At 42.8% G+C, this 25,542-nt stretch overlaps 1 protein-coding gene across 6 annotated transcripts in view; it reads left to right on the top strand.

Annotated features, from left to right (window-relative positions):
* kappaB-Ras (NFKB inhibitor interacting Ras like 1) overlaps positions 1 to 25,542 on the top strand; it is a 100,986-nt gene that overhangs the window by 22,154 nt on the left and 53,290 nt on the right. For all 6 annotated transcript variants that reach the window (XM_037427338.2, XM_037427335.2, XM_037427339.2 and 3 more), the window contains one exon: positions 1,719 to 1,814. In XM_037427338.2, coding sequence (XP_037283235.1) covers positions 1,719 to 1,814 — 96 coding nt within the window. The remainder of the gene's footprint in view (positions 1 to 1,718; positions 1,815 to 25,542) is intronic.

Genomic DNA, 25,542 nt, shown 5'->3' with positions numbered 1-25,542 from the left:
ATATGGTGGTTTTGGGACGTTAAACCCCACATATCAATCAATCAAATCAATTGCATGTGAGGGGTTCTTTTTTTTTTTGGCTGGTAAACTATATATCAATGATAGCACTTTTTGTTTTGTTTACATTGAGAAAAAAACTTTATAAGATGAAATCAGCTACACATATATTAAGATTTGATTATCAATGCATCTCGGCACTCACCAGTTTTAATGGGAAGAGAGGCACCCTTCCACCAGGGATTGGTACTTGTATCTCAAGGTAGCCTCTGCTTTCTGCCATCTGCTATGTTTCACTCTTCTTTCTTCTCTCCCCATGATGCTGTATTATGCTACCTTATAAATTAGCTTAAGCAACACTATTAACTGCCCAAGTTCGAGTTCTCAAATATAAGTTTAAACTTTCATGGCTGTATCACATTTTTTGGAGAACAGGGAAAAAATTTTAGAAGTGGAGAATGTGTGTGTGTGGGGGGGGGGGGGGGGGAGGAAGACTGTGTGTTGCTTGGCACATAATGATGGGCATTCGGAAAATTCTAAAACTCAAGCTTAAGGAAAACTGCCTGGTGTGTAAGAAAAAGTTTTTTTTTACTCCACACAATCCACTGGCATTAGTGCGCTGTAAAGGTATATACCGACAACCACTGTTAAAATGTGTTCACATAGGAAGGCTTGACATGATGAACAATTACAAAATAAGGAACATCGCTGGAGCCATCATTTTGTCTTCATGAAAGCAGCAACTGTTTTTCTTGGCAAAAGGTTTATGTGTATGCATAGCGCACTCTCCCTCATCACTAATGTAAAAGAAGAATGTGGTCTGAATAAACCGTTGAGAGGCCCAGAACTCGTCTCTGGTAACTGAGACCTTGCCCCGTATACAAACTTCAAAATGAGCTGTCCACACCTCCTCACACCAAATATCTACTCACTTGAGAATCTCCCTGCGAGCACAAGAATATGGGAGCCTCGAGCTGGCAGATGTGTGTTGAAATACGAGCCACGGGCAGAGGTCGGGGGTCAGTTGGAGACCAGTGTCAGTAGCGAGGGAAGGTGCGACACCTCTTGCACTGGACCATACTGTTTTCTTCTTTCCTTCATGTTTTATCTCACTCTCCCTCACCTCCCTTGTGTTTTCTTATTGTAAACACCACACGATAGGCGCAGATGGACAGTCTGGGCTGTTACGTAACCACGCTGTGGTAGAATGGCTAGGCTCTGGCCTGGGCACTCCCTCGCAGTGCCCTGCACTCTAACACCACAAGGTGTAGGAGAATAAGGGCCTGTTGTTTGAACTCACTGCTATGTGCAAATGAGTTTTCCCAGATGTAATTACTTTACGCAATTGTAGTACAGTTTGCTCATTACCATTCAAAGTCTTCTGTCGTGTGCTTCACCCCAACCGAGCTACATCACCAAGGATCCCTCACGTCAACTTCATGGAAGGAAAAAAAGCTTTTACTGTGGGTGAAAATTTGTTTTTGTGTAACAGAGAAATAGAGAGTTGTTCCATTCAAGCAGCACAGCTATTGTCCCATGCAGTGCTGAAGAAGATTTACTGTTGTGTGCCATACTATTTTTAGTGGGGATGGAAGGACTCAACATGAATGTTTTGGCCAGTCACACTTTACCATAGATGGCTACCTTTTTGGTGTCAGGACAAAGTATTATTATCCACTTCAGTCTTACAATACATAATTTTGCTCTGTTATTGTTTACAGGACATTCAGTCAACAATTGAGGACATCTACTGTGCCTTAGTTGATAACGATCGTGGAGGGAAAGAGAAGGTGCAGTTTTTCGACTCTTGTGGTGTGGTAAGTCTAGCTTTCTTATTGCAATGCGGGCTTTTATTTAAACTGCTCTTTTTTGGTTGGTGAAACTTTCCAATTTTTAACATGAATATTCATGATAAATTACCGTCAAATAAATGTTGAAGCACATTTAACTTCTAAGCCAAGTAAATAATGGTCAGGAGTACCATTGGATGTTTAGTTGACCGAGCTGCTCACAAATAAAAAAGCTCGTGAGCTGACGTGGTGCTTCATTATAATAATAGCATGGAATTACATTCCACCAGATGTGTGTTGTGTTTGTCACCAAGGATTTGAAAACACTGCAGAACCACGCAAACCATCTCATGTGATGCAAGCATGGTTGGCTGACCAAATAATTAGCAGGCCAAATGCAAGACAACCTCATTAACTACAAATTATTGAACATGAGTTCGCTACTCTGTGTGTTTGTTGAGTCCAGACTGTTGCCCTTGCATAACAACTCTTCTATAGCAGGACCATTTAGTAAAGCTGTTTACATCCGTATCTTTCAATCTATACTCATAAGTGTAAAATATCTCTATTACCCTAACAGAAATTAATATTTAACTTGAAGCGGAATTTTCAAAATGAGTATGGTATAAGTGTATTAGCTCACCTTCACTTTAGACATCTTTTCTTGCTTTCCCTGCAACTAACAACTATGTTTCAGTTTTTTTGTTCGTTTTGTGCAATTTCGGCTTTTCGATTATTATATAGCTGGCATGTACAGTCATTGCAGAAACTTGTTGCTGGCTACAAAAATAAAAGTGTCAGTGGTTAGCTTGATTGTTTCTATCAATGTGTTATAGTAGTGGCACTATGTAGTGCACATTTATGAGAAGGGCAATTGACTCAGTCGAGACATCAGCAGTAATGCAGGCACTACGAAACAAGGCATCTATGAACCCTACATAAACATACTGAAAGAAATCTTCAGTGGATCCACAGCCACCATAGTTCTCCATAGCAAAAGCGACAGAATCTCAATGAAAAAGGGTGTAAGGCAGGGAGACACGATCTCTTCAATGTTATTCCCCGCGTGTTTGCTGGAGGTTTTCAGGACCCCAGATTGGGAAGAGTTACGGATAAGAGCTAATAGAGAGTATCTTAGTTACTTGCAATTCGCTGATGACATTGCCTTGATGAGTAACTCAGGGGACAAATTACAGCTCATGATTACAGAACTGAACACGGAAAGCAGAAAAGTTGGTCTGAAAATTAATATGCACAAATTCAAAGTAATCTGCAGCAGTCTCGGCAGAAACAGCACTTTGCGATAGGTGGAGAGGCACTGGAGGTTGTAAAGGAATATTGTCTACTTAGGACAGGTAGTAACCCCGGAGCCAAACCATGAGAGTGAAATAACTAGAAGAATAAGGATGGGGCGGATCACATTCGGCAAGCATTCTCTAATCATGAATAGTAATCTGCCACTAACCCTCAAGAGGAATGTATATAAAAGCAGCATCTTGCCAGTACTTACCTATGGACCAGAAACCTGGAGACTTACAAAGAGGGTTCTGCTTAAATTGAAGATGACGCAGCGAGTGATGGAAAGGAAAATGATAGGCATAAACCTTAAGAGACAAGAAGAGGGCAGAGTGGGTCAGGGAACGAACCGGGGTTAAGGATATCATAGTTGAAATCAAGAAGAAATGGAAATGGGCCGGTATGTAGCACGTAGGCAGGATAACCGCTGGTGATTAAGGGTAACTGACGGGATTTCTAGAGAAGGCAAACGCACAAAGGGGAGACAGAAAGTTAGGTGGGGCCAATGAGATTGAAAAGTTTGCAGCTATAACGTGGTAACGGAAAGCACAAACAAGACAGGTTGATTGGCGGTTCATGGGAGAAGCCTTTGCCCTGTAGTGGCCGTATTCAGGCTTCTGCTGCTGATGATGATGATTATCATTTCAGTTTCATGACAGCTATCATTCTGGTATCCCATGAACCTGATTGGCCACTATTACTTCATAGCGAGGTCAGTGTACTGATATGACCTGTTTTTTTTATATTACGGCACCTATAAACCTTGTGTTATCATATCAGGTTAAAATGTTCTAAAATATGGTCCTTATTGAAGCATACTCAGTAGTGTTTCTCGATTAGAGTCAAAGTCCTTAATAAGAGGCAAATGGGTATAAGAGACAAATGGATACAAGAGACAACAGTGTGCCTACAGTAAGGTACGAGTTCACAGGAAAATGCATACATGGTACCATGCTTATTTGAGACATCTCATATAAAAGACAAGAATTGCTGCTCGGAGCATGCCTCTTATAAAGGGGTTCAACTGTATTGTATTATTATAAGCAAGATATCAAGCTATCACTTCTTTGCCTCTTTTTTTTTTTTGGAAGTTGCATTTTGGCTTCTCTATTTCTTTTACACTGCATTAGCCTTCTTGATGAAGACATATTTTTGTGCTAGCTGGTTCATGATAGCATTGTAAACAGTGCCACAGAACACATATTAGACATAGAGGAATGGTATTCTTGTATTTGTTGCCCCTTCTCGTCTGGTTCCTGGTGTTGTCTGGCACTCTCACTGTTACCAGTGATCACTAGCTGCCAAGAGCTGGAGAAGAGGCACCACGTACCTGCGAATGTTCTTAAAACAGTATATGACAGAATTTTTATGTGTAATGCAAATGAAAAAAAAATAGCAAGGACGCTATATGTTGGACTGCTTGATGCTGCAAGATTTTCTAATACTGGGAAGAGCAGCATTGTTTACCGTACTGTTTTGGCAATCTGTAATAAGTCATTTTAAATGTAAGGAGCAGGAGTGATGAGAGGGGCATATTTTATCCTAACAAAGCATGGATGCTGTGCATATAGGCTGTCTCCTTAATGTTTTTTTTTTTAATATGTTTTTGACTGGTGCATGCTTCATTCTGCCCCACCTTTGTTCATGAAATTTTTAAATTCACAAGCTGTATTCCTGTAGTGTATAACATCAATATATCAGTAGCAGTTTCAGAATAACATATAGCTAACAACTATTAAAGACTGTTAGTTACATATCCAAAAAATGGCACAAAGGGTAAGATGGAAGCTTGCGATGAAAAAAAAATCCATAAAAGGGGCGTTTGTTTTTGAGCTGACATTTCAACAAGTGGTCTTGTCTTTTTCAAGCCAGAAATGATTTCCTTGGTACTAGCATATAATGTATTGTACCCTCACGTCTATTTTGGAAAAGGGGGAAGGGGGGCAACTGAGGATGCAGGTGTACTAGAAGGGGAGGGGGGCATTGCTGAGACGAATAAAGAGTGAGTATAATAAAAGGTGTATTTCATGAATAAAAAGAGGAGGGGGGGGTGTATGTTTCACTTAACCAGGGTTGTCAGAGGAACTTAAGAATTTGTTTAAAAAAATTTTAGAAGAGGGGCTTCATTCTCTTTGGTTTTTGTTGTGTATATACCATATTGAATGGATTCAAAAGCCCCCTTAGAAATGTTTATACATGCTGGTTGGAGTATATTGAACTAGAAAATAAGGTATGGCTGTATATATTTTCTGTCTCTCGGGGATCGAAAGTTTGACTGAATTATGTAAAGGTTGAGATCATCCAAGATTTAAGAATGGTAGGTCAAACACCTACATGGAGGGCTTAACTCTCATTGGTTTTTGTTCTGCATGTACAGTCGGCCAAAACATTGACTATTGTGTGCAGCGGCCAGTTTTTTGTCTCTCAGCGCCATATTATGGAACAAAGTTATAAAACATTGCTTCGTGAACATGTGCTTAGTGGGCATACATTTGTCGTCACCTTTTTTTAAAACTTAATGAAGTCGTATGGGAAACATACAAAGAAAAAACTGCCACTCACGCATGATAGCTAAAGATTTGGCCAACTGTACCATATCGAATAAAAGAATTCAAGAGAGAGCCCCCTTAGCGAAACGTCTACCCCCATCTCCCCCTATCTCCCCACTTCTTTCTTTTCTTTTTATTCACGGAATAGTTCTTTTCTTTTATTCATACAAATCGTCATGGCGGCTTCTCAGCCCACTTATACTGCTACATCATAGTTGCCATCTCTTCCTCCTTTCTTCGGATTGGATGAAAAGGTATGATACATGTACATGCTACCATGAAGGAAATCGGTCCTATCCTTGAAAAAGACAAGACCGCTTATTGAAATGTCGACTTGAGGCCACAACCTCTGTCTTGGGAATTTTTCGAATACTTATTATATAGTATTTTACTGGAGGAGATTCCCTCTTCCTTTTTTAACTTCAGAAAGCACATAAGATAGATGAAACAGAATGCGTTTGCTAAGTGACATACAAAGAAAAGTATATATTGTTACGGGGGTGAGAGAATGAATGAAATAAATATATTTACAAAATATACAGGGAGAGTCAGAGGCAGCTGCAGCCAAGATGGAAGAACAGCAGCAACAACAACACGAGCACGGTCGCTTTCATCGTCTTCGTCGTCTATGATGCTCTTTCGTTGCCGATGTCGTGTAACATACCCCCCGCTGCTGGCAGCGCCGTCTCGGCGCCTAAAGGAGAGTAGTATCATATGCGGATATGTACGGTTTGAGGCGGGTCACGTGGATGACGTCAGTAGCGGGTGCGGACGACGATGACTGACTGTCCAACGGAGCAATCTCGTATGTGACATCAGTAAGCCGGCGTAAAACCTTGTAAGGCCCCGAGTAGCGAGACAGGAGCTTCGAAGAGAGGCCAACGTGGCGGCATAGTGTCCAGAGGAGGACCAATGAACCTGGAGAGTAGGAAACTACTCTGTGATAGCTATCGTAGCGGGCCTTGTGAGAGAGCTGTGAGCTAAGAAGACGTTGCCATGCGATTTGGCGGCCCACTTGAGCCTGAGCAGTGGCATCCCGGGCGTACTCTGTAACCGTTTGCGTAGTTGATGGGAGAAGAGTCTCGAAGGGTAACGCTAGATGGCGGCCGAACAATAAATAGAAGGGGGAGAAGCCAGCGGTGTCGTGGCGCGACGAATTGTACGCGAATGTCACATAAGGCAAAGTACTATCCCAATCAAGGTGATCTTGGAAACGTACATGGAGAGCATTGTTGTCAATGTTCGATTTAGGCGCTCGGTAAGACCATTTGTTTGTGGGTGATAGGCCGTAGTGAGCTTGTGACGCGTCGAACATGAGCGAAGGATGTCACTTACTACTTTTGAAAGAAATGAGCGACCACGATCAGTCAGCAGCTGTCGAGGAGCGCCATGGTGAAGAATTACATCATGAAGCAAGAAATCCGCGACGTCAGTGGCACAGCTTGTCGGTAGCGCTCGATTGATAGCGTATCTTGTGGTGTAATCAGTGGCTACGGCTATCCACTTGTTTCCAGTGAGGGAAGTAGGAAATGGTCCAACGAGATCAAGACCGACGCGGTAGAAGGGAACGGTGGGTATGTCTATTGGTTGGAGCGGACCAGGTGGTGGCAAGGTGGAATGTTTGGAGCGCTGGCAGGACTCACATGCAGCAACGTATCGGCGCACAGAACGGTAAAGGCCTGGCCAGAAGAATCTACGCTGCACGCGATCGTACGCGCGCGTGACCCCGAGATGTCCCGCGGTTCGGTTGGGGCATCGTGAAGCTGTTCAAATACAGCGGAACGGAGTGTCGCAGGAACTACGAGTAGTAGCTCTGGTCCTTCGGCGCTGGTGTTGCATCGGTAAAGAATGCCATCGCGTAGAACAAACAAGTGTAGCGACGGGTCTACATGGGGCAAGCGTAGACTTTGCATGATAGACACATCGCTGAGCTGTTCCTTGCATATGTCGGTGAAAGCCGACATGGCGAAGACACAAGGGTCAGAATCATGTGCTGAAAGGTCAGGTGGGTCCACGGGGTGATGGGATAGACAGTCGGCATCCTGGTGCCTTAGGCCAGATTTGTATGCCACGTCGAAGCTGTATTCTTGTAGTTTCAAGGCCCAACGGCCAAGTCGTCCTGTTGGATCTTTAAGGGACGACAGCCAGCACAAGGCATGGTGATCTGTAATTGCCGAAAAGGTGCGGCCACACAAGTATGGTCGAAATTTTCCGACTGCCCAGACTAGTGCGAGGCACTCACGCTCTGTAATGGAAAACTTGCTCTCCGAAGGAGAAAGGAGGCGACTGGCATAAGCAATGACGCGATCTTGTCTTCATTGCCGCTGGGCGAGAACAGCACCAATTCCATGTCCCCTGGCATCGGTACGAACTTCAGTATAGGCTGACGGGTCGAAATGGGCCAAGATGGGTGGGGAAGTAAGTAAAGTTGTAAGGGTGCTGAAGGCAGTTGCTTGGTCAGTACCCCAATAAAAAGGCATGTCCTTCTTCAGTAGCTCCGTAAGTGGTCGGGCAATGTCAGCAAAATTCATCACGAAACGTCGAAAGTAAGAATAAAGGCCGATAAAACTTCGTACATCTTTTGCGGAATGTGGTATGGGAAAATCTTTGACAACTCGAATTTTGTCAGGATCAGGTTGCACGCCTCGAGCACTGACAAGGTGGCCCAGCACAGTGATTTCCCGACGGCCAAAGCGACATTTGGAAGAGTTGAGCTGAAGTCCTGCTTTCTGGAAAACCTCAAGAACAGTCGGTAGGCGGCTAAGGTGGCTTTCGAATGTAGGTGAAAATACGATGACGTCATCGAGATAGCACAGGCACGTGGTCCATTTGTATCCACGCAGGAGAGAGTCCATCATTCTTTCAAATGTAGCTGGCGCATTACACAATCCGAATGGCATAACCTTGAACTGGAAAAGTCCATCCGGTGTGATGAATGCGGTTTTCTCACGGTCTCGATGATCGACAGAAATCTGCCAGTATCCTGATCGCAAGTCGATAGATGAAAAGTAGGCAGACCCATGTAGGCAGTGGAGAGCATCGTCAATCCACGGCAGTGGATACATGTCCTTACGTGTTACTTTGTTTGTTTAAGTGACGGTAGTCTACGCAGAAGCGCCAGCTGCCATCCTTCTTCTTGACTAGCACGACCGGTTATGCCCATGGACTGCAGGAAGGTTCGATGACGTCTTTTGTGAGCATTTCTTCAACTTCGTGCTGGATAACTTGTCGCTCAGCATTAGACACGCAATAAGGACGTCGTCAGATGGGGCTGGCATCTACAGTGTTAATCCTATGTTACAAAGGGTGTCTGACGCAAAGGGTGGTGATGAAAATCAAAGATATTGCGGTAGGATTTCAGCAGGTGCCGGATGTCAGCTGTCTGTGCTGGAAGAAGGTCCGGAGCGATCATCTTGTCGGTGGTGTCATCCGCTGCGCTCTTCGAGGATAAAAACGGAGCAGAGGACGAAGAAGATTCGGCAACGAACGCCGAAATGGCAGCATCTATAGAAAAAACTTTTGCCAAAGTCATACCATCTGGGATAACTTGAGCGCACCAGCTGAAGTTTAGGATCGGAAGAGATGCTGTATTTCCTGTGACTGTCAAAAGTGTGTGAGCCACGGCAACATTTTTAGCCAGCAGAACGTCAGCAATAGGTGTCAACATGTAGTCACCATCGGGAACAGGAGGGACAGATCTCAGGTTCACGTAAGTAACGGCTTGAGGTGCTAGGCGAACGTGATCTGCAGAACACAGACGGGGTTGAGCTGGTGTTGGGTCGTCATGTTAACACGGTAAATCAAGTTGAAGCATGCCGGTTCCACAATCAATAAGGGCAGAGTGGACGGATAAAAAGTCCATGCCGAGGATAAGTTCATGGGAACATTTCTCGAGCACAGCAAATAGCACTGTCGTGGAGCGATCAGCCACACTTATACGCGCGGAGCACATTCCAAGCACGGGAAACGTGCCGCCGTCGGCAACCTGGATGAGTGGCACTGTGGGTGGCGTTAAAACTTTCCTAAGGCGGCAACGAAGTTCTGAATTCATCACTGATATGTGAGCCCCTGTGTCCACCAGTGCAACAACGGGTGTGTCATCTACTTCAACGTCAATAAGGTTGCGTCGAGTCGGCAGCATGGTCAGAGGATTTGGCGGGCAAGTGGTCGATGCAGCATCAACTCCGGGAGCTGCACCATCTAGTTTTCCCGCGGCAGGTGGTCAGTCGGCGACGTTGGTCGGCGAAATTGGGGCGACCGAGACGATGGGCGACGGGAGAGCGGTGAATGTGACTGGTGAGCATGCGGAGATGGAGAGCGACGACGATATGGCGGCATAGAAGGAACGTCTTCACTGGTGGCCTGAGGTGACTCCCGGTAAGTTTGAAAGCGTCCATGATCCCTCTCTGGCCGATGGGGGTACCCATAGGATGCCTGATGCCAATACCACCTAGTGTTACAATGGCGGGCCACGTGTCCGATACGGTGGCAGTTGAAACGAATCGGGCGATCGTCAGAAGTCCTCCACTCGGCTGGATTGCGAGGGCGCGCCGGAAGGTTTTGGCTTTGTGCATACGAAACATGGGGTCGACGACGGTTGATTGGCTGAGAGGGAGCTGTAGTGCACTCGGAGGCCAGTCCAGCATTGGAAAGCTCTTGTCGCACAATGGCATGTACCAGTGGCACCATCTGAGGGCTAGAGTCACAGGCATGGGAGCACGTAGACGCAGGAGACAGAGCTTCCAGTTCACGTCTGATGATCTTGGTCACGTGCTCTGCTGTTAACGGCATCTGTAGCGCAGGCCTGTCTTCGCACGACCAGGTTGCTGCTGTGTTCGGTAGTCGAGTGAAATTATGGGCGATACGTCGACTTTTTGCGGCCTCAAAACGCTGGCACTCCTTGATGATGGCATCGACTGTGTTGCAGTCCTTGCATATGAGAAGGTTGAATGCATCATCTGCAATGCCTTTTAATATGTGAGCTACTTTTTCGGTTTCTTTCATACCGTTGTCCGCTTTTCGGCAAAGGGCAAGCACGTCCTGTATGTAAGTCACGTAGGACTCTGATGACATTATCGCGTGAGATGCCAACTCCTTCTTGGCCGCTGCCTTTCTACCCACAGACTTGCTAAAAAGGGCGCGCATCTTTTCTTTGCATGCATCCCAGCTTCCAATTTCATCTTGGTGGTTCTCGAACCACACTTTTGCTGTTCCTTTCAAGTAGAACAGGATATTGGCTAACATAAGAGTTTCATCCCAGCGGTAATTCTTACTTGTACGTTCGAGCAATAATGATGTCTTCGATGTCAACATCATCCGTGCTACAGAACATGCCAGGATCTTTAAGCTGCGGAAGGACAACAGTTGTTGTCGCCTCGGCGGGAGCCGGTCCCTGGTTTGCCATGGTGGAAAAATCCAAGCGTTGGCCACTGCAGAGCTCCGTTATATCGTGTTGTACCCAGCACCTCTACCAAATGTCACGGGGTGAGAGAACAAATGAAATAAATATATTCACAAAATATACAGGGAGAGTCAGAGGCAGCTGCAGCCAAGATGGAAGAACAGCAGCAACAACAACACGAGCACGGTCGCTTTCATCGTCTTCGTCGTCTATGACGCTCTTTCGTTGCCGATGTCGTGTAACAATATAATTGACACATTATTGAGAACATTGTTTACAGCCTTTGTTGCAGCCTCCTTTAGCTTTCCTTCCGAACATGTATTCTTTAGATGGCGTATCGGTATTTTGTCACCAAATGTGGCTTGGCCACGGTGCCTTGTTAAAGCAATATCATGGTGAGGGTGTGAGAAATGTCCATCTGTCAAACAAGGAGAAATACCAATTAAAAAAAAAACAGTAGTGCGAAAGGAAAAAGAATGTCACGAGAGCACATGTCTGGCACCAGTCCTATGCTTTCATGCTGTCCTTGTTGTTTTTCTCTCAAGTTACGTTTCTTCTCAGTTAATTAACCGAATGACTCAATGAAACTTTAGTACTAAAAAATGAAATGACAGGCAGAATCAGTAATAAAGATCAGGGGCTCAATATTGTATCTTATGATGGTTCTGCTCCTCTAACATGCACATATATGTATATATATAATATACACACGTACATATGCATACACTGGTTCGTAAATATCACTGCACAAGAATTTGTAGGAGTGGTGAATCACTGCGGTCATGAAACCTTATTCTTTTGAAGTTTTAACGTGATACCTTTAGCTTTAAAGAGCTCATTTCGCAAAGAAATTCCGGTGCCTGTGCTGGCGTCATTGGCGTTTGGTTATAAGCAAAGAAGCATTGTTGACCATTAGTGAAAATTCAAGGTAGATGCAAATAAAGATAGGAGTCGAAAGGCGTTTGCACTTTGGCTTTTCTTGTAACATAGCTTTAGTGTAACGTAGTCACTGAGAAGTGAAGGCCATCTAGCTATTAGGAAGGTGTGTGTGTGTGCGTGTGCATGTGCGTGTGTGTGTGTGTGTGTGTGTGTGTGTGTGTGTGTGTGTGTGTGTGTGTGTGTGTGTAAAAAACCCGCTTTAACTTGTTACTACGCACTCCTGCTTACAGCCTTAATTATCTAAAAGCTAGTAGTAGCATATAAATAATAAATCAGTATCAATGCTATGACTCATATATGCATTCACCCTTATTTGATGGCATGCTGCCGTAGGCCTGTATTCGCGCAGCAGCAGCTAAATGAGAAGTTGAGGCAAGTTATTCAGTATCTGTATCTTATGGTGTAAAATGACAAGTGTTGATTTTACAGAGATGCATTTGTGACTGTTCCCTTTCAAATCCAGGCAAACATTTACCAATAATTGTGCATAAGTGAAATTTAAAAATATGTACATGTGAGATGAAGGCTCCCAGTAATTGCACAAATATAAAATCTGCGTGGTCATTTGCACTATTTATTACTTTATAAACAACGAGCACACCAGCCAGAATTATTCATGTTCAGGCTGCGGTTGCACTCGGTAAAAATGCGTGCGAAGCTTCTTTCTTTGTTTAGTTTTTTGTTTAACGGCACTGCGAGCACGTCATATGCGAGATCGCATGTGTACTCCCTTGTATATCTCTTGAGTCGTTTGTTAATAACACATAAAACACTCCAATGTAACTGGCACAGAAGTGCCTCACGCTTAAGCAATTGTTGGAGCAAAGCTGTGCAGCACTGGTAATGCAAAGAACAGAAAGAACTCTTGTAACCTAATGACTCATCGGGGTAAGCAGGAGAATGGGGGAATAGTGGGGATAATAATTGAAAAACGAAGCAGCGTTTCTTCGCTGCTCCACATTAGCGCCGAGCAGGACGCATGCATATGACATGCGTTCATAATCGCACAGGTCAATAAATAGTGCAGCAAATGTAATCTAATGAGAATTTTTTTTGTGTGTTTGAAGCTTACAGTAGTTTTCGATTATTGAAACAAAATTGAGGAACCCTTAAGCTTTACCCTCAAGAGTTGAATGTGATAACGATATCCTTTTCCTATAGTACGTTCAATTATAGGTTGTCTGCACGAACATACCGCTCTTAGCTTCCCCTTTAGACCAAATAGGTGGAAATACTCATGCGCCGGAGCTTGATTGCTGTGAGCCATTTTTTCTCACCCGGCCTCTATTCACAAAAACAGGCTCTCCTTCCACAAATTCTCATTTTCCTCTGGTCTGGTTTCCCGTATCATTCCTCCTGTCTAACTTTTCTTGCATTTGTTGTTCAAGCTCGGGGTGCAAAAGGCTGAGCCTTGTCCGAGTCTTCCACTATAGAAACACCTGGGCTGGCGTTTCCCCTGTTGTTCCGGTTGGTGTATTCCTGTACATTAAGAAAAATTGCTCAATACGATGCTTGAGTGACCGCTGTTCGCCACGCTCTTCGCCAGTTTGTTTTTCCTCTAAAACTTATTTTTCAAGATGTCGCTTTAATGTTTTCACACAACGCTCAGCAGTGCCATTCGAGGCAGGATGGCAAGTCTTTGTATAGCGGATTCTATTTCGTATCAAAAAGATCTCAAAGCAAGCTGAAGTGAACTGGGAACCATTATTCGCTACTATTGTCTTCAGGTAAACCATAGGTAGCAAACAAAGTGCGCAACTTTTCCACCGTTTTTTTTATTGTTAGTTGTGTTCATAGCAAAAAACTTCCAGCCACCTCGAATGAGCATCCACCAATACAAGAAACCACTGTTGATCAAGGTAGGGAAAGTCGAGATGTACTCACTGCCACTTGCGTGCTGGCCGTCACCAAGATAACAGCACTACTCTGGATGCTGAATTATGTGTCAGCTGACAGGTAACGCAGGCAGTCACCGTTTGCTCGATGTCATGAGCTAAGCTGGGCCACCATACGTGGCTTTGCGATAACATTTTCATTTGTGTCATGCCGGGGTGAGCTTCATGCAGCATTGTTTTCTCACAAGGAAACTGGCACAACCACCCGGTTTCCCCACGTTACACACTCCTGCTCCACCGAAACTTCTTGCGTCGCCTAAATTATGCCGTTAACGCTTCCTCTGTCACACTTGATGGCCACACATTTGTTGTGAATAACAGGACCTCAGAGGGCTCTTTGTCTTCCTGCATTTCAATCCTGATCTGTCTTGCGGACAGTGGAACTTCATCAAACACTGAAAAGATGTGCATGTCCTCCTGTTGCTCCCCTTCTCAGGAAGCGGCAACCTTGACAGTGCGTCAGCGTTTGCAATATCGCTTGCTTTGTGATATACCCACTGGTAGTTGTAGGCTGCCAATAATAAGTCTTAATGCTGCATGGGTGCTGCCGACATAGCAGGGATGGGCATTTTTGTGTCCAAAAATGCCTAGTAATGGTTGATAGTCTGAGTTTATTGAAAACTTTCTGCCAAACAAATATTTGTTGAGCTTGCGTACCCCGAACACCATCACTATTGCCTCTTTTTTAATGTGGGCATAGCCTTGTTCAGTATTCTGGATGCAAACGCTATGGGCTTCTCTTCTGAGGCTATCTTATAGAAGAGTATCGCACCAACACCTAAAGTCAATGCGTCGCAGATGAGACCAAGTTGTTTTTTTGATCATAGAAACACAGTACGAAATTGTGCGTCAGCCATTCTTTCGTCATCTGAGAACATCGCTCTGTTTCAACCTTCTGTTGCCATTTTGTTTTCTTGCTTATGACATTGTACAGTGCCTTTAACTGTGTTGATATGTTTGGAATAAACTTGCCCTTAGAATTTAACAGCCCGAGGTAGGATCAGAGCTCTTGCCTGTTTTCAGGGGTTGGCGCTTCTTCAATTGCGCGCAGCTTCTCGTTGGAAGGCCTGACGCCTCTTTGGTCGATAACATGACCAAGATAAGTTACTGATCTTTAAAAAAACTTGCACTTTTTTTTTTCGCAATTTGATCCCTCGATCCTTGAAGCTTGTTAGTACACATTCCACTTTTTTGTAACACTCTTCCAGTGTTTGTATTGACATTATCGAGATAGCATGACACACAATCCAAATCCTTGAGCACTTCATCAATCACTGCTTGAAAAATTGCTGGGGCACTGGTAATTCCGTACGGTAGTCGCGGGTACCTGAACAGTCTCATGTGGGTGTTTACTGTGACAAGTGGCTGGGAAGACTGGTCTAGCTATAGTTGCTGAAAAGCTGTAGTGAGATCCAATACTGTGAAGTATTTACATCCATGCAAGGTTACGAAGATGTCTTCCATTACAGGTAGCGGGTAATGGTCAGTCCGCAGGCGAGAATTCACAGTCACCTTGTAATCACCGTAAATGCAGACCTTGCCATTTGGTTTCAAAACTATGACCAGGGGCGTTGCCTAGTCGCTTTTCTGAATGGGAACTAGCACTCCGCTTTCCACCAAGGACTGTAACTCCTGTGCAACGGAGTTCGCAAGGCAAAAGCCACTGTACGTGCCTTGCAGAAAACTGCTACCGTACCGTCTTTCAAGACCAGCTTTACCGGATTTCCACTTATTAATCCCAGTGCTGGGTCAAACACTTCCGCAAACTTTCCGGTCAGTGTCACCGATTTATCTAGACTGATACCGCACACGTTCATCCTGTGTAATTTAAATACCTCCAACTAATCTCGACCTGGTGGCAATGTTTCGGATGCTTGTGTTGTCCGTACCACCACAAGTGGTAGGTTCACTTTCTGGCCGTGATGCTCAACCAACACTTTACAATGACCTAAAACTTTTAGGGGAATACCCTCATAAGTTTTCACCAGCAAGGTGCATGGAGCCAGAGGCAAATCATGCCAATAATTCTTATAAACACTCTCTTGCACGATAGAAACAGACGCCCCAGTGTGATTTGCATCTGTACATTTTTCCCGGCCTTTTTAACATTCACCGTGTAGCTATGACAGCTATTCTCACAAGAAAAAATCTTATACAGCAGAACTTCACTGTAATTTTGTGCTTCCGTACCATCAATGCTGTCTTTATTATTTTGTATTGCCCTTGACATTTGGCAACACTTAGCTAGATGACCCAGTCGGTGACGAGCACAGCACCAGTACTTTCGGAATGGGCAAGCACTGGTGGCGTGGTTCTGTCCGCATCGGAAACAGTCTTCTGCACTGTGTTCCGGCCTTGCCCATGTATTTGCCACTGTTTTCTCATTGGCTTTTGTTTGTATATTTTTGCCTGGAACATATCGCTTTACTGCATATCTTTGCTCTCTTTTTCAACAATTCTGCTGAGTTACCTGGTCTCTTAATCGTACAACAAAACAGTCTTACAAAGCTTCGTCCGACAAATCACCAAATTCGCATGATGTTGCTAACCTTTTCAGTTCCATCGCAAATCCTGCCACGGGCTCATTTTCTTCTTCTACTCTGCAGTTAAACCGGAGCCTTTCCATGACAACCATCTTTTTCAGAGCATATTGCACTTTGACAACCTTAACGAGGTCTTGATAGTTCTTGTTATCTGGTTTTTTGGGGCAAGCAGGTGCTTCAGCGTTTGATATGCTTTTTTCCAATGGCCATTACAAGAACGGAAACATTCAGCTCAGCCCTCACCTGTGTGGCTTGTAGGTAGTGTTCAAAGCGCTCGATGTACGACTTGAAGTTTTCGACGAACGGTTCGAACTGCTCATATGCAGCCATGCCGCCGTCTTCCACCGAGGTTCTGTAGGACTGCCGGTAGAGGTGGTTCACTTCGATGGCGATCCCATCCTTGTCACCACTGTTGTGACTTTATTAGGCATGGTGCAACACTTGGCCTTGCTTATTAACAATGGTTTATTAACAGTAACAGGCACAAAGAAAGAATAGGCGTTGACATAAGTTGGCTGCCTTTTATATGTGCAGTAATCGCAATAGTAATGACGTCAGTCCCGTCAGACATGCTCTGTCACCCGCACTGCGTTGTACTCGCACACACGCCCTGGCACACTTGCACTGACACAACACTTAACTTTGGGTGGAGCGTTAGCGATGACGAATGCGATTTATGCTAAGGTTATATAAATTAAGCTTATGCTTAAATAGTGTTTGTGGTTTTTTTGTGAATCAAGCTAATTGTTTCAGAAATGATCTATCGCTAAGCATTTTAAGATTATCAACAAATTCTTTTATATAACAAGGCACCGCCAATTTCATGGCCGATCCCCCGTGGTAGGTTGTGTCAGTTTAATAAGGGTCAACAAACCTATCAAAATCTTAGCTTGATCCTACAGCGTTCGCATTGAGCTACGTTACGTATATGCTACATAACTCAGTTCGCCCCTTAACTGTTTCGTTACTATGCCTATTCAAATTGCTCACCAGTGATCAGTGTTCTTGAATCGTCGATTTTGGCATGTTAAATTTGTTTCTCGTGCTCCCAGCACTTTCTAGTAGTTGGTCAAGCCATTCAACTTTCAGAATCAATTTAAATTTAACTGTTTTGGCTGTGTAATCATTTTTGGCAGGCCTTTGTGTGAACCAATGTGCATGTATTGTTGGAAAAGTACACTAGGCTGGCGAACTTGACAGAAGTGCGTGCCCCTCAGGATTATGCTACAGTAACATCGAAGTTCTGTACTGAAAAGAACCTTTGCAAGCCAAATATCAAATAAAGTTTCAGCTTTACAATTTGACTATCTTGAGCAGTAATAATTGCCAGAAATTTATGCCAGCTATTCAATAAAAAATTGTTCCTAGGAGTCAGGGAAAATGTATTCTACGAAAAGTATTTACGAAGATCCGCTGCGTGTTTAACGTGTCGAGGTGGTCTTCTCTGACAGTTTAGCAGTTTTGGTCTTCTCTGGCAGTTTTGGTTTTGCTTGCAGCGTTATATTGGACATGGTCGCATCTAGTGTCACTAGTCGCTCCTATGATGTCGTCATGCGTGCATCAGTGCGCACCAACGCTACAAAACACATGGGCTGCTCGAAAGTGTCTTGCAACCTCACCTGAATTCAGTGAGAACGAGCTTGGAGTTCGAGGATGACAGCATCTCAGCTTCATGTTTTATGGCGACGATGTTTCGCGTCTGCCTGAGACATCCACGGCTGTTCATGGGTTTGTTTTGTTTACATCCTCAATTCGTCTCCTCCGCCGCAATTGCGTATAGCTTCTGACCTTTGTGCAAAATTTTATAGCTATTCTGGTTGTGTGCGTGGTCCACACTTTGCTGGGGCGCGATATGCTGGCGCTGGCTGCTGAGCTTCTCCTACGATAAGAAGGCCTCTGGAGCACATCTTGGCCCTGACTACGAAGCACTGCGAAAAGTTTTAGAACTGCACGTGATATTGTCCTTTTTTTGATACAATATGTGAAAAAATGCAAAGAAATATGCTTGGATGCATGTATTGGAACGCTTACCTATGGGAGTAAGATGGTTCATGGAAAGAGGTGACACTAGATGAAATAGCAAAATTCATTGGACAATCTCATTTATAGAGGGAATATTCATATCACCACCGGTATCTATCTATATTGGAACACTTGGAGACTTTTATCACAAGACAACAAAAATTACCTGAGAAAAGTGTACGAGTACACGTGTGTTTCACAAAAAACCATGCATTGCTTCACTGTATGACATGAGCAATGAAGCAGCACCTCGGTTCTGATTTTCTTTGTCTATGTGAAAAGAAGCATTTTGTACAATATTCATATTTTTTGTACTGTTTGTTTGTCATTTATCTACATTTTGTATATTATGAATTTTCTATGTTTTGAATATGTTTGCTCATATAGTTTTTTTTATTGCACTTTTTACCAGCTGACAACCGAAAATTCCCCACTTTTCACATTTTTCTTTATTCTAAAATATTTTTGTTGCTTTACAACATATATTTTATGGAAAAAGCCTTTCATTGTGTAAAGTTTGGTACGCTGCGATGCGTGCTGGAGTACTTTTCAAACTGGCTGAAACAATCTTCTTATGAAATATGAAAAACAATCATTTTTGCACGGTAACGAAAGAGTTGACTGATAGTCCTATCATTCCAGCAAAGCACTAATTGACCTCGCATTGCATTCCCTAAAACTGTGAACAGTAGATCGCGAGGTACTAATCAATAAGGTTCGTTGAAGCATTTCATCAGCCATGAGCTGAATTAAAATGCCTTGCATAACTTTCTTTCATCACCAGCTCTATAGCCGCAGGAACATCACGAAATATCATTGCACCTGCAGAGGTGGTGTCTGGGACCAATTCAAACATGTAGCGGCAGAACAAGACGGCAGAGGGAGCGGAAACCAAGCACCTTTTATGTCGCACAACCATAATCCACTTATTTCGCTGCCCAATAAAGCAGGGACAAGTCGAGAAATTGTAAAACACTGTTCCCATAAAACAAGACGAGTACCTTTTGGCGCAATTGACTACGCTGCAGTTCATGATTCCGATAAACTATGTGCTAGCAGTCATTGGAAGAGCGTATGGTTGTGCTCGGGCTCTTAACGGCTGTCTGCTCTGACAGCCGTGAGGTGGTGCGCTAGTCGCTGTGCACGGAGTGTATACTTGTGCGCTTGTTTCATGCGCCTTTCTTTATGTTTGAACAGTGCGCTTTGTGTGTCGAGCTGCGACAGTTGTTAGCCCGCGCTCGTCCTGTGTATGCTAATTTTTTGCGTGCTTTTTGCTTGAGGTGTGTGCTGCAAGTTTTGAGCTGCTTGCCGTTCTGAATGTGACTTAGTAATTTGTTGCTGTTGCTGAAACAATGCACCATAAACACTCAACTACCTCTGTAAAGACATGTTTCACTTTCGTTTTATACAGATTCCTATATAGGGGGATCAGCCACATTTTTTTAAAGAGTTCCGCTGGTACAGTCACATTTCCATACCAATTAAAGATGGTTAAGAAAATATTTTGGTCACATTCTTGGAGGTTCAAAAGTTCTTTTGAGTACAAGTCATGGGCCTATAGTGTAAGGAGAAGTTTCGGGGGTGGGTGGGGGGGGGGTGGCACTCATTAGGCCCAGACCTTTGGTGTACCCAAAGCATATGAATGACTGTGCAATAGTGATGCCAAACTATTAGTAAATCAACTATCAATAGCTTCAATAGTTCTTTTAAAACTATCGATAGTGTTATCAAACGAATAATAGTTCTACAATTGATTATTATCGATAGTGAAATTGATATACCATAAATAGTATTAATACTACTGATACTACCACTGTGAATAATTAAACTGTCATTGTTCGACATTGCCTAAACTTTTGCATTAAGCTATTATCAACAATGCTCAGTTCAGTTGAATTATGAGCAGTAATTTTGCTAATGAAATACTAAATTATTCATAGAATGAAAATGCTGAAATTTGTGCATAAGTAAATTCATATTCAAAAGTCATCAGTTACACTTTATAATTTACAAAATGAATTCTTGATATTGTTACTATGAGTTTATTTTGTTTTAAAATCACAAAATACAACATAAATTTGTTGACACACAGTTTCACCCCATGAACCAGCTTTCTTGCTCTTCAAATGAACAGTTCAACTTAAATATCATGCGCCAGCCAAGTATTCTGATGAAACCCAAGCCTGTCAACTTTCTTGTCAGCCACCTCTTCCTTCTCAGAGAACTAAGATTATGCTGTACTGAGTTTGCGTGGTTGAATTTGTACTATTTATAGTACTAGTATCGAATTTCGTATCAATTAGTTCGATAGTGACTCAACTGTTGATAGTATTGATAGTCCTTCATCACTACTGTGCAAGCACTGTTATATATGAAATACTAAACTTCAATTCGATTTCAGGCAATTAAGCTTGTTGAGTGCTCGTGATAAGCCTCACAGCTCAATTTGAATGAGTAAAATCATTTAAAGCCATTGACCTTCCTGACCTTAGGTCAACTCGCACATTGATGTAGTAATCATGCCGAAACTTGAATCATGAACTTGCTGTGGCATACAAAGTATGTTTACTGCCATACACACTGGCTATTATACTGCGTGTATCCCTGGTGGAACACACTCCTTTGCACAAGGACTTCATAATGCTCTGGTGCTCAAAATTAAAGTTCTTCTAAAGCAGCTATGTTTAGACTGGTATGTCAGCTGAGTTCGTGTTAACACTTCAAAATGTTTTCATTACCCTCATAGTTTTTACTACCCTTATATTGTACCTGTTCTTCTTGTAAGTGTATCAAAACATATACGCAGAAAAACAAAACAATTAATGCGTCAGTTGAGTGGTCTCTCATGATCGCCCTTCAGGCTTCTTTATCAACAAGTTCTTAAAGGGACCCACAAACGATATTTACGGTACCCGTTTTCTTGACTGCAATGGAAAGCTTATCTGTCAGAGCTTGTAATCACAGAATGGTAATGCGGAAAACACCCTAGAAAATTTATAATCAGAATTTTTCAATTTGCAGCAATTATGCAGTTTTAAAAAGACGTGCTGCAAACAGTGGATCTGATCGCGATTGCGATTCAACGCCAGTGTAACGCCAGCAGTGAGTAAAAAGTGAAGCTCTAAGTACAAACACGTAATGTGTTTGTCAAGCCTGCAGTCCCGCGACCACTGCTTTCTAGTGTGCTAAATTGCATTACAAGAGTTACAGCACTTTTCCGGGACTTGTTATACAAGTACTTCTGGCCGTGCACGGGTAGTTTTTTCGACTTTAGCCAAGTCGAGCCAAGACAAGTCTTCAAAAACAAAATGGCACGTTTACACGCGATCGACAATTCACGCATAGTAGTTCACGTTCGGCCATAGTTGGTCAGTTTCGATGTCATCGCTTGACAACTCGAGCGAGTTGGAGGAACGAATTTTGACTCGCATGCGAGGGTAAAATTAGGACCCCTATCAAGTAGCGCCAGAGCGACATGTTTCAGCAGACGATAGCGATAGCGATGAATCTTATGAACCGCCACCATCGCTACCACCAGCCACACGCATGAAGCAATTCTCCACAGAGCAGTAGGCTGACGGCATTTCGCGCGCCGCAGCAATCACAATCAAAGCTCGCGTGCTTCTTGAATGCGCCCGACGCTACGGGAATCAGTCTACTGTGGAAACCTCATGCGTATGCACAACTGCACCCATTTCCCTGCAGACGCGTTACTCTATGCAGAGGCCATGAAAGCAGCGCCACTTTTCATGCTGTAGTTCTTTTACCTTGTAAGCCACATAGAAACAAATGAAAATGAACAATAACATACATATTCGAAATGTAAGCCCTTATACTGGTGCGCTTTAAATAATCACAGCAAAGTTATTAGGACTTCATAATTGTGTTTTATGGCTCTGGCGCTAGGGGCTCGACATTCCGGTTTTGGTTACTTTTGAATGCGATTTAAAAATATAAATTCTACTCAGATCGCGAAAAGTATGATGTCACCTGTCACTATAATTCATGCTCTTTTATTTTACACTGGAATGTAATCAACCATTCAGGCCAGTTGTGGGTTCCTTTAAATGGACATTAAAGAAAAAAATTATGTTTGGCATATTAATAAATTACAATTTCACAATACTGCAAACATCACTCTTACAGCTATGTGACGCTTTGAAAATGAGAAGACGTATGAAAGAGAAATGTGGGTTGCGACACCACATTGAAATTTATGCACTAAATGCTGCGATGTCATAGATTTTGACAGCGGTGGCTAGTTCATACATAGTTCCTAATCTGTAAATATAAAGTACAACATCCTCTGGGCGGGCCATAGACTTAATATACCACTTCAGGAAATTTAGTTCATCCAGTGTCGCCAGAGTATGAAAAGTACTCTATGAAATTCGTGACATCACGCATGAAGATTACTGCGCGAAATTTAAAAATGAAATTTCGACCTTCATTTTGTCATACATTATTCAGCATATGATGATGAAATTGATGACATTAGAGTTCTCAGAATGCAGTTTATCAATCCAAAGTGATTCATTATTTCACTTAGTGTCCCTATGCAAAGCTGTTAATAATTGCTTGAGGTGATGGACATGTCTGCTGCATGTCAGACATGTTCCTGCAATTTCTTGAGTTCGGTGAATTGCCACTATATATACCCAATCAGTCCTGTACAGTGGCTGTACATAGGCAAATGGTTGTGAAAGTGCTTTGTTGGAATCATTATTGGTGTTCTGCATTGAGAGAATTCTTGGTGTCATGCTGTAGAGTCTGTAAACCCTGCCACAGTGTCTCTTTTCTGGCCTGGAGTGTCAACATGTGTCATATTCTTTTGGTAATCCTTTGTAGTGCGATTGCTGTGCAAACCTGACTTTATAAGCTGCACACTTTTGTCAGTGTACAAAGGTAGTGCCATTTACTCTATGTGATTACTCAGCCTGCTTCATGAACTTAGTTAAAATGGATGGTTGGACGAGTTGATTTCGCACTGCTTGTTTGCATTAAAAAATTGAAGGGTTGTCAGTTGCATAGGAGCTGCACATTTAAAGACAAAGTTACCCTGGAGGAGAGATAGATCTAGGGATGCCATGTTAAGCATTTTATCATAATACTGGTACCACAGCTTGTAAAGCAGCCACTGCGGTGGCCCAGTGATTGTGGTGCTCAGCTGTTGAAGTGGAGCACACTGGTCTGATCTCAGTTTTTTATGTGCAGATGGGAATGGTCAGGACATGTGAGATTTTGTTACATGGACCTCTGTTACCAAGTGCCTGTGTAGTGATGCTCGTCATTTTAACTACATTTGCAGTGCCTAGCATGATGGTCCTATGTTTCCACTATGTTGACAATAAAGCTTTGATAAGGTGGGGCATAAAAATTTAATTAGCTGGACAAAGGCATGAAATGCAAGTCAGCATGCTCAGTCTGCTTTTGCTTCTGCTTTCAGCCGGAAGGTTGTGGCAGTATGTAGTCAAAAGTAGTAAAATGCGCTCATTTGAGTTACAGTATGTGCTGTAAAAAGATGACTGAATTAATGTTGTTATAATAAAGGGCATAGGGTAGGCCCTATACATTCCATGCATTTTTGGTCATTTTGAGATACCATTTTCTCAGGGACTAAAAGCGATAGTCTCATAATTCATTCATAAATTTCTTTCTAATTTTCTACTCCTTTAGCTGAAGCAGATTAACTGAAATCTGACTAATATTAGATTTTTTTAGGAATTTCTAACAAAGATCTACATTTTGAGTTGATTGTCAATAATAAATTTGTAACACTACTGTAAAATATATAATTTCAGTTCTTCTTCAGTAGCTGTCTGCATTTATGCAGAATACAAGAAAAAAATAATCAACTGGTTATCTTGGAATGCATAGGAAATTGTGGTACCTGAGTAATGAAGTACATGGTTTTGTGATAAACGAGTTTATAGTTGGAAAACAGCTGAAAAACAAACAGGCTTTGTCACGAACACGGTTCAATTATTTTATTTAGTAGCTACAAGCTCGGTAATCATTTTCAGAGTCCATTTTTCTCTTTAAAGCTTCTTGTAATGCTTGCCTTGCTTCTTTTGTGAGCTTTCATCCACCTTTATCCGCATTGTATCGTTGAGTGTTGTCAACGTTTTCCATTAAATTGACTGTAGTTTGGCCAGGCTTCAATCCTAACTATTTCAGAATTTTGGCTCGTATGGTACTACCATCACTAAATGCAAGAACAATATCCAATGTTGCAATCCTTAAGATTTTGAACCTAAACAAAGACAATAAGGACTCTGCGGTGTAATTCTCATCAATTCAGCACTTTCACCGGGGAGTTTGCTCGTGCTATTCAGTCTGATTGCATAACAAAAGTAGTAACAGTCATGTCCTTTAGAGCATACCCATGGTCATCGTGCACGTGATTCACCTCAAAGGAAGCTGAAGAGGCTGAGAGATTCATCGATTAAGAACCTGCTGGCTGAGTGTGCAGCACCTCAGTATGTCACTGACATTTAATCATTGTTATAAGAGAACTGTATGGGTTCCTGCTAAATTCACACTTGCCGAAAATCTTCTTCATCCTCGGCATACAAACTTATAGACCAACACGACAAACACAGGGTGTAGTGAAGCTTGGAGCGGGAAGTGTTTGAAGCGATGCGCTTCATAGTTTAAGTGGGAATATAAAAGCGCACAGTGTCTTCGGACTGCCTTATAGAAGTTACCTGACAATTTCCTGTACACATCTGACTCTTGACAAGCATTTTGGCTTTTGTATGTGAAGTTTTTCTTGAGAAAATTTGACCGCAAGTATCGACTGCATACGAGCGGCTTGCCCTAGTGTGCGTTTGCACTAATTACTTGCTTTCGGAAAAACTGGTGTTGAATCACAAAAATTCTGTTAAAGAAAATCACAAATGCGTAAAATATGCACAAAGGACACCCTTTGCAAATTGCTGAGGAAAAAAAAGGCATATTTATTTTCGAAGTTCGTCCTTTCCTGTGCCATTAACCTATTAGCATATTGCCAGGTTTGATACATGAATATTATCATTTTAACATGGGAAACAATGCAAATAGGATAGTAGTTTTCGTGGCAGGTACAGTTTCAGTTCTTGATTGCTCTGC

The sequence above is a fragment of the Rhipicephalus microplus genome, chromosome X (assembly GCF_043290135.1).
Source record: "Rhipicephalus microplus isolate Deutch F79 chromosome X, USDA_Rmic, whole genome shotgun sequence".
NCBI lineage: Eukaryota > Metazoa > Arthropoda > Arachnida > Ixodida > Ixodidae > Rhipicephalus > Rhipicephalus microplus.
This window is presented reverse-complemented; position numbering and strand designations above follow the sequence as displayed.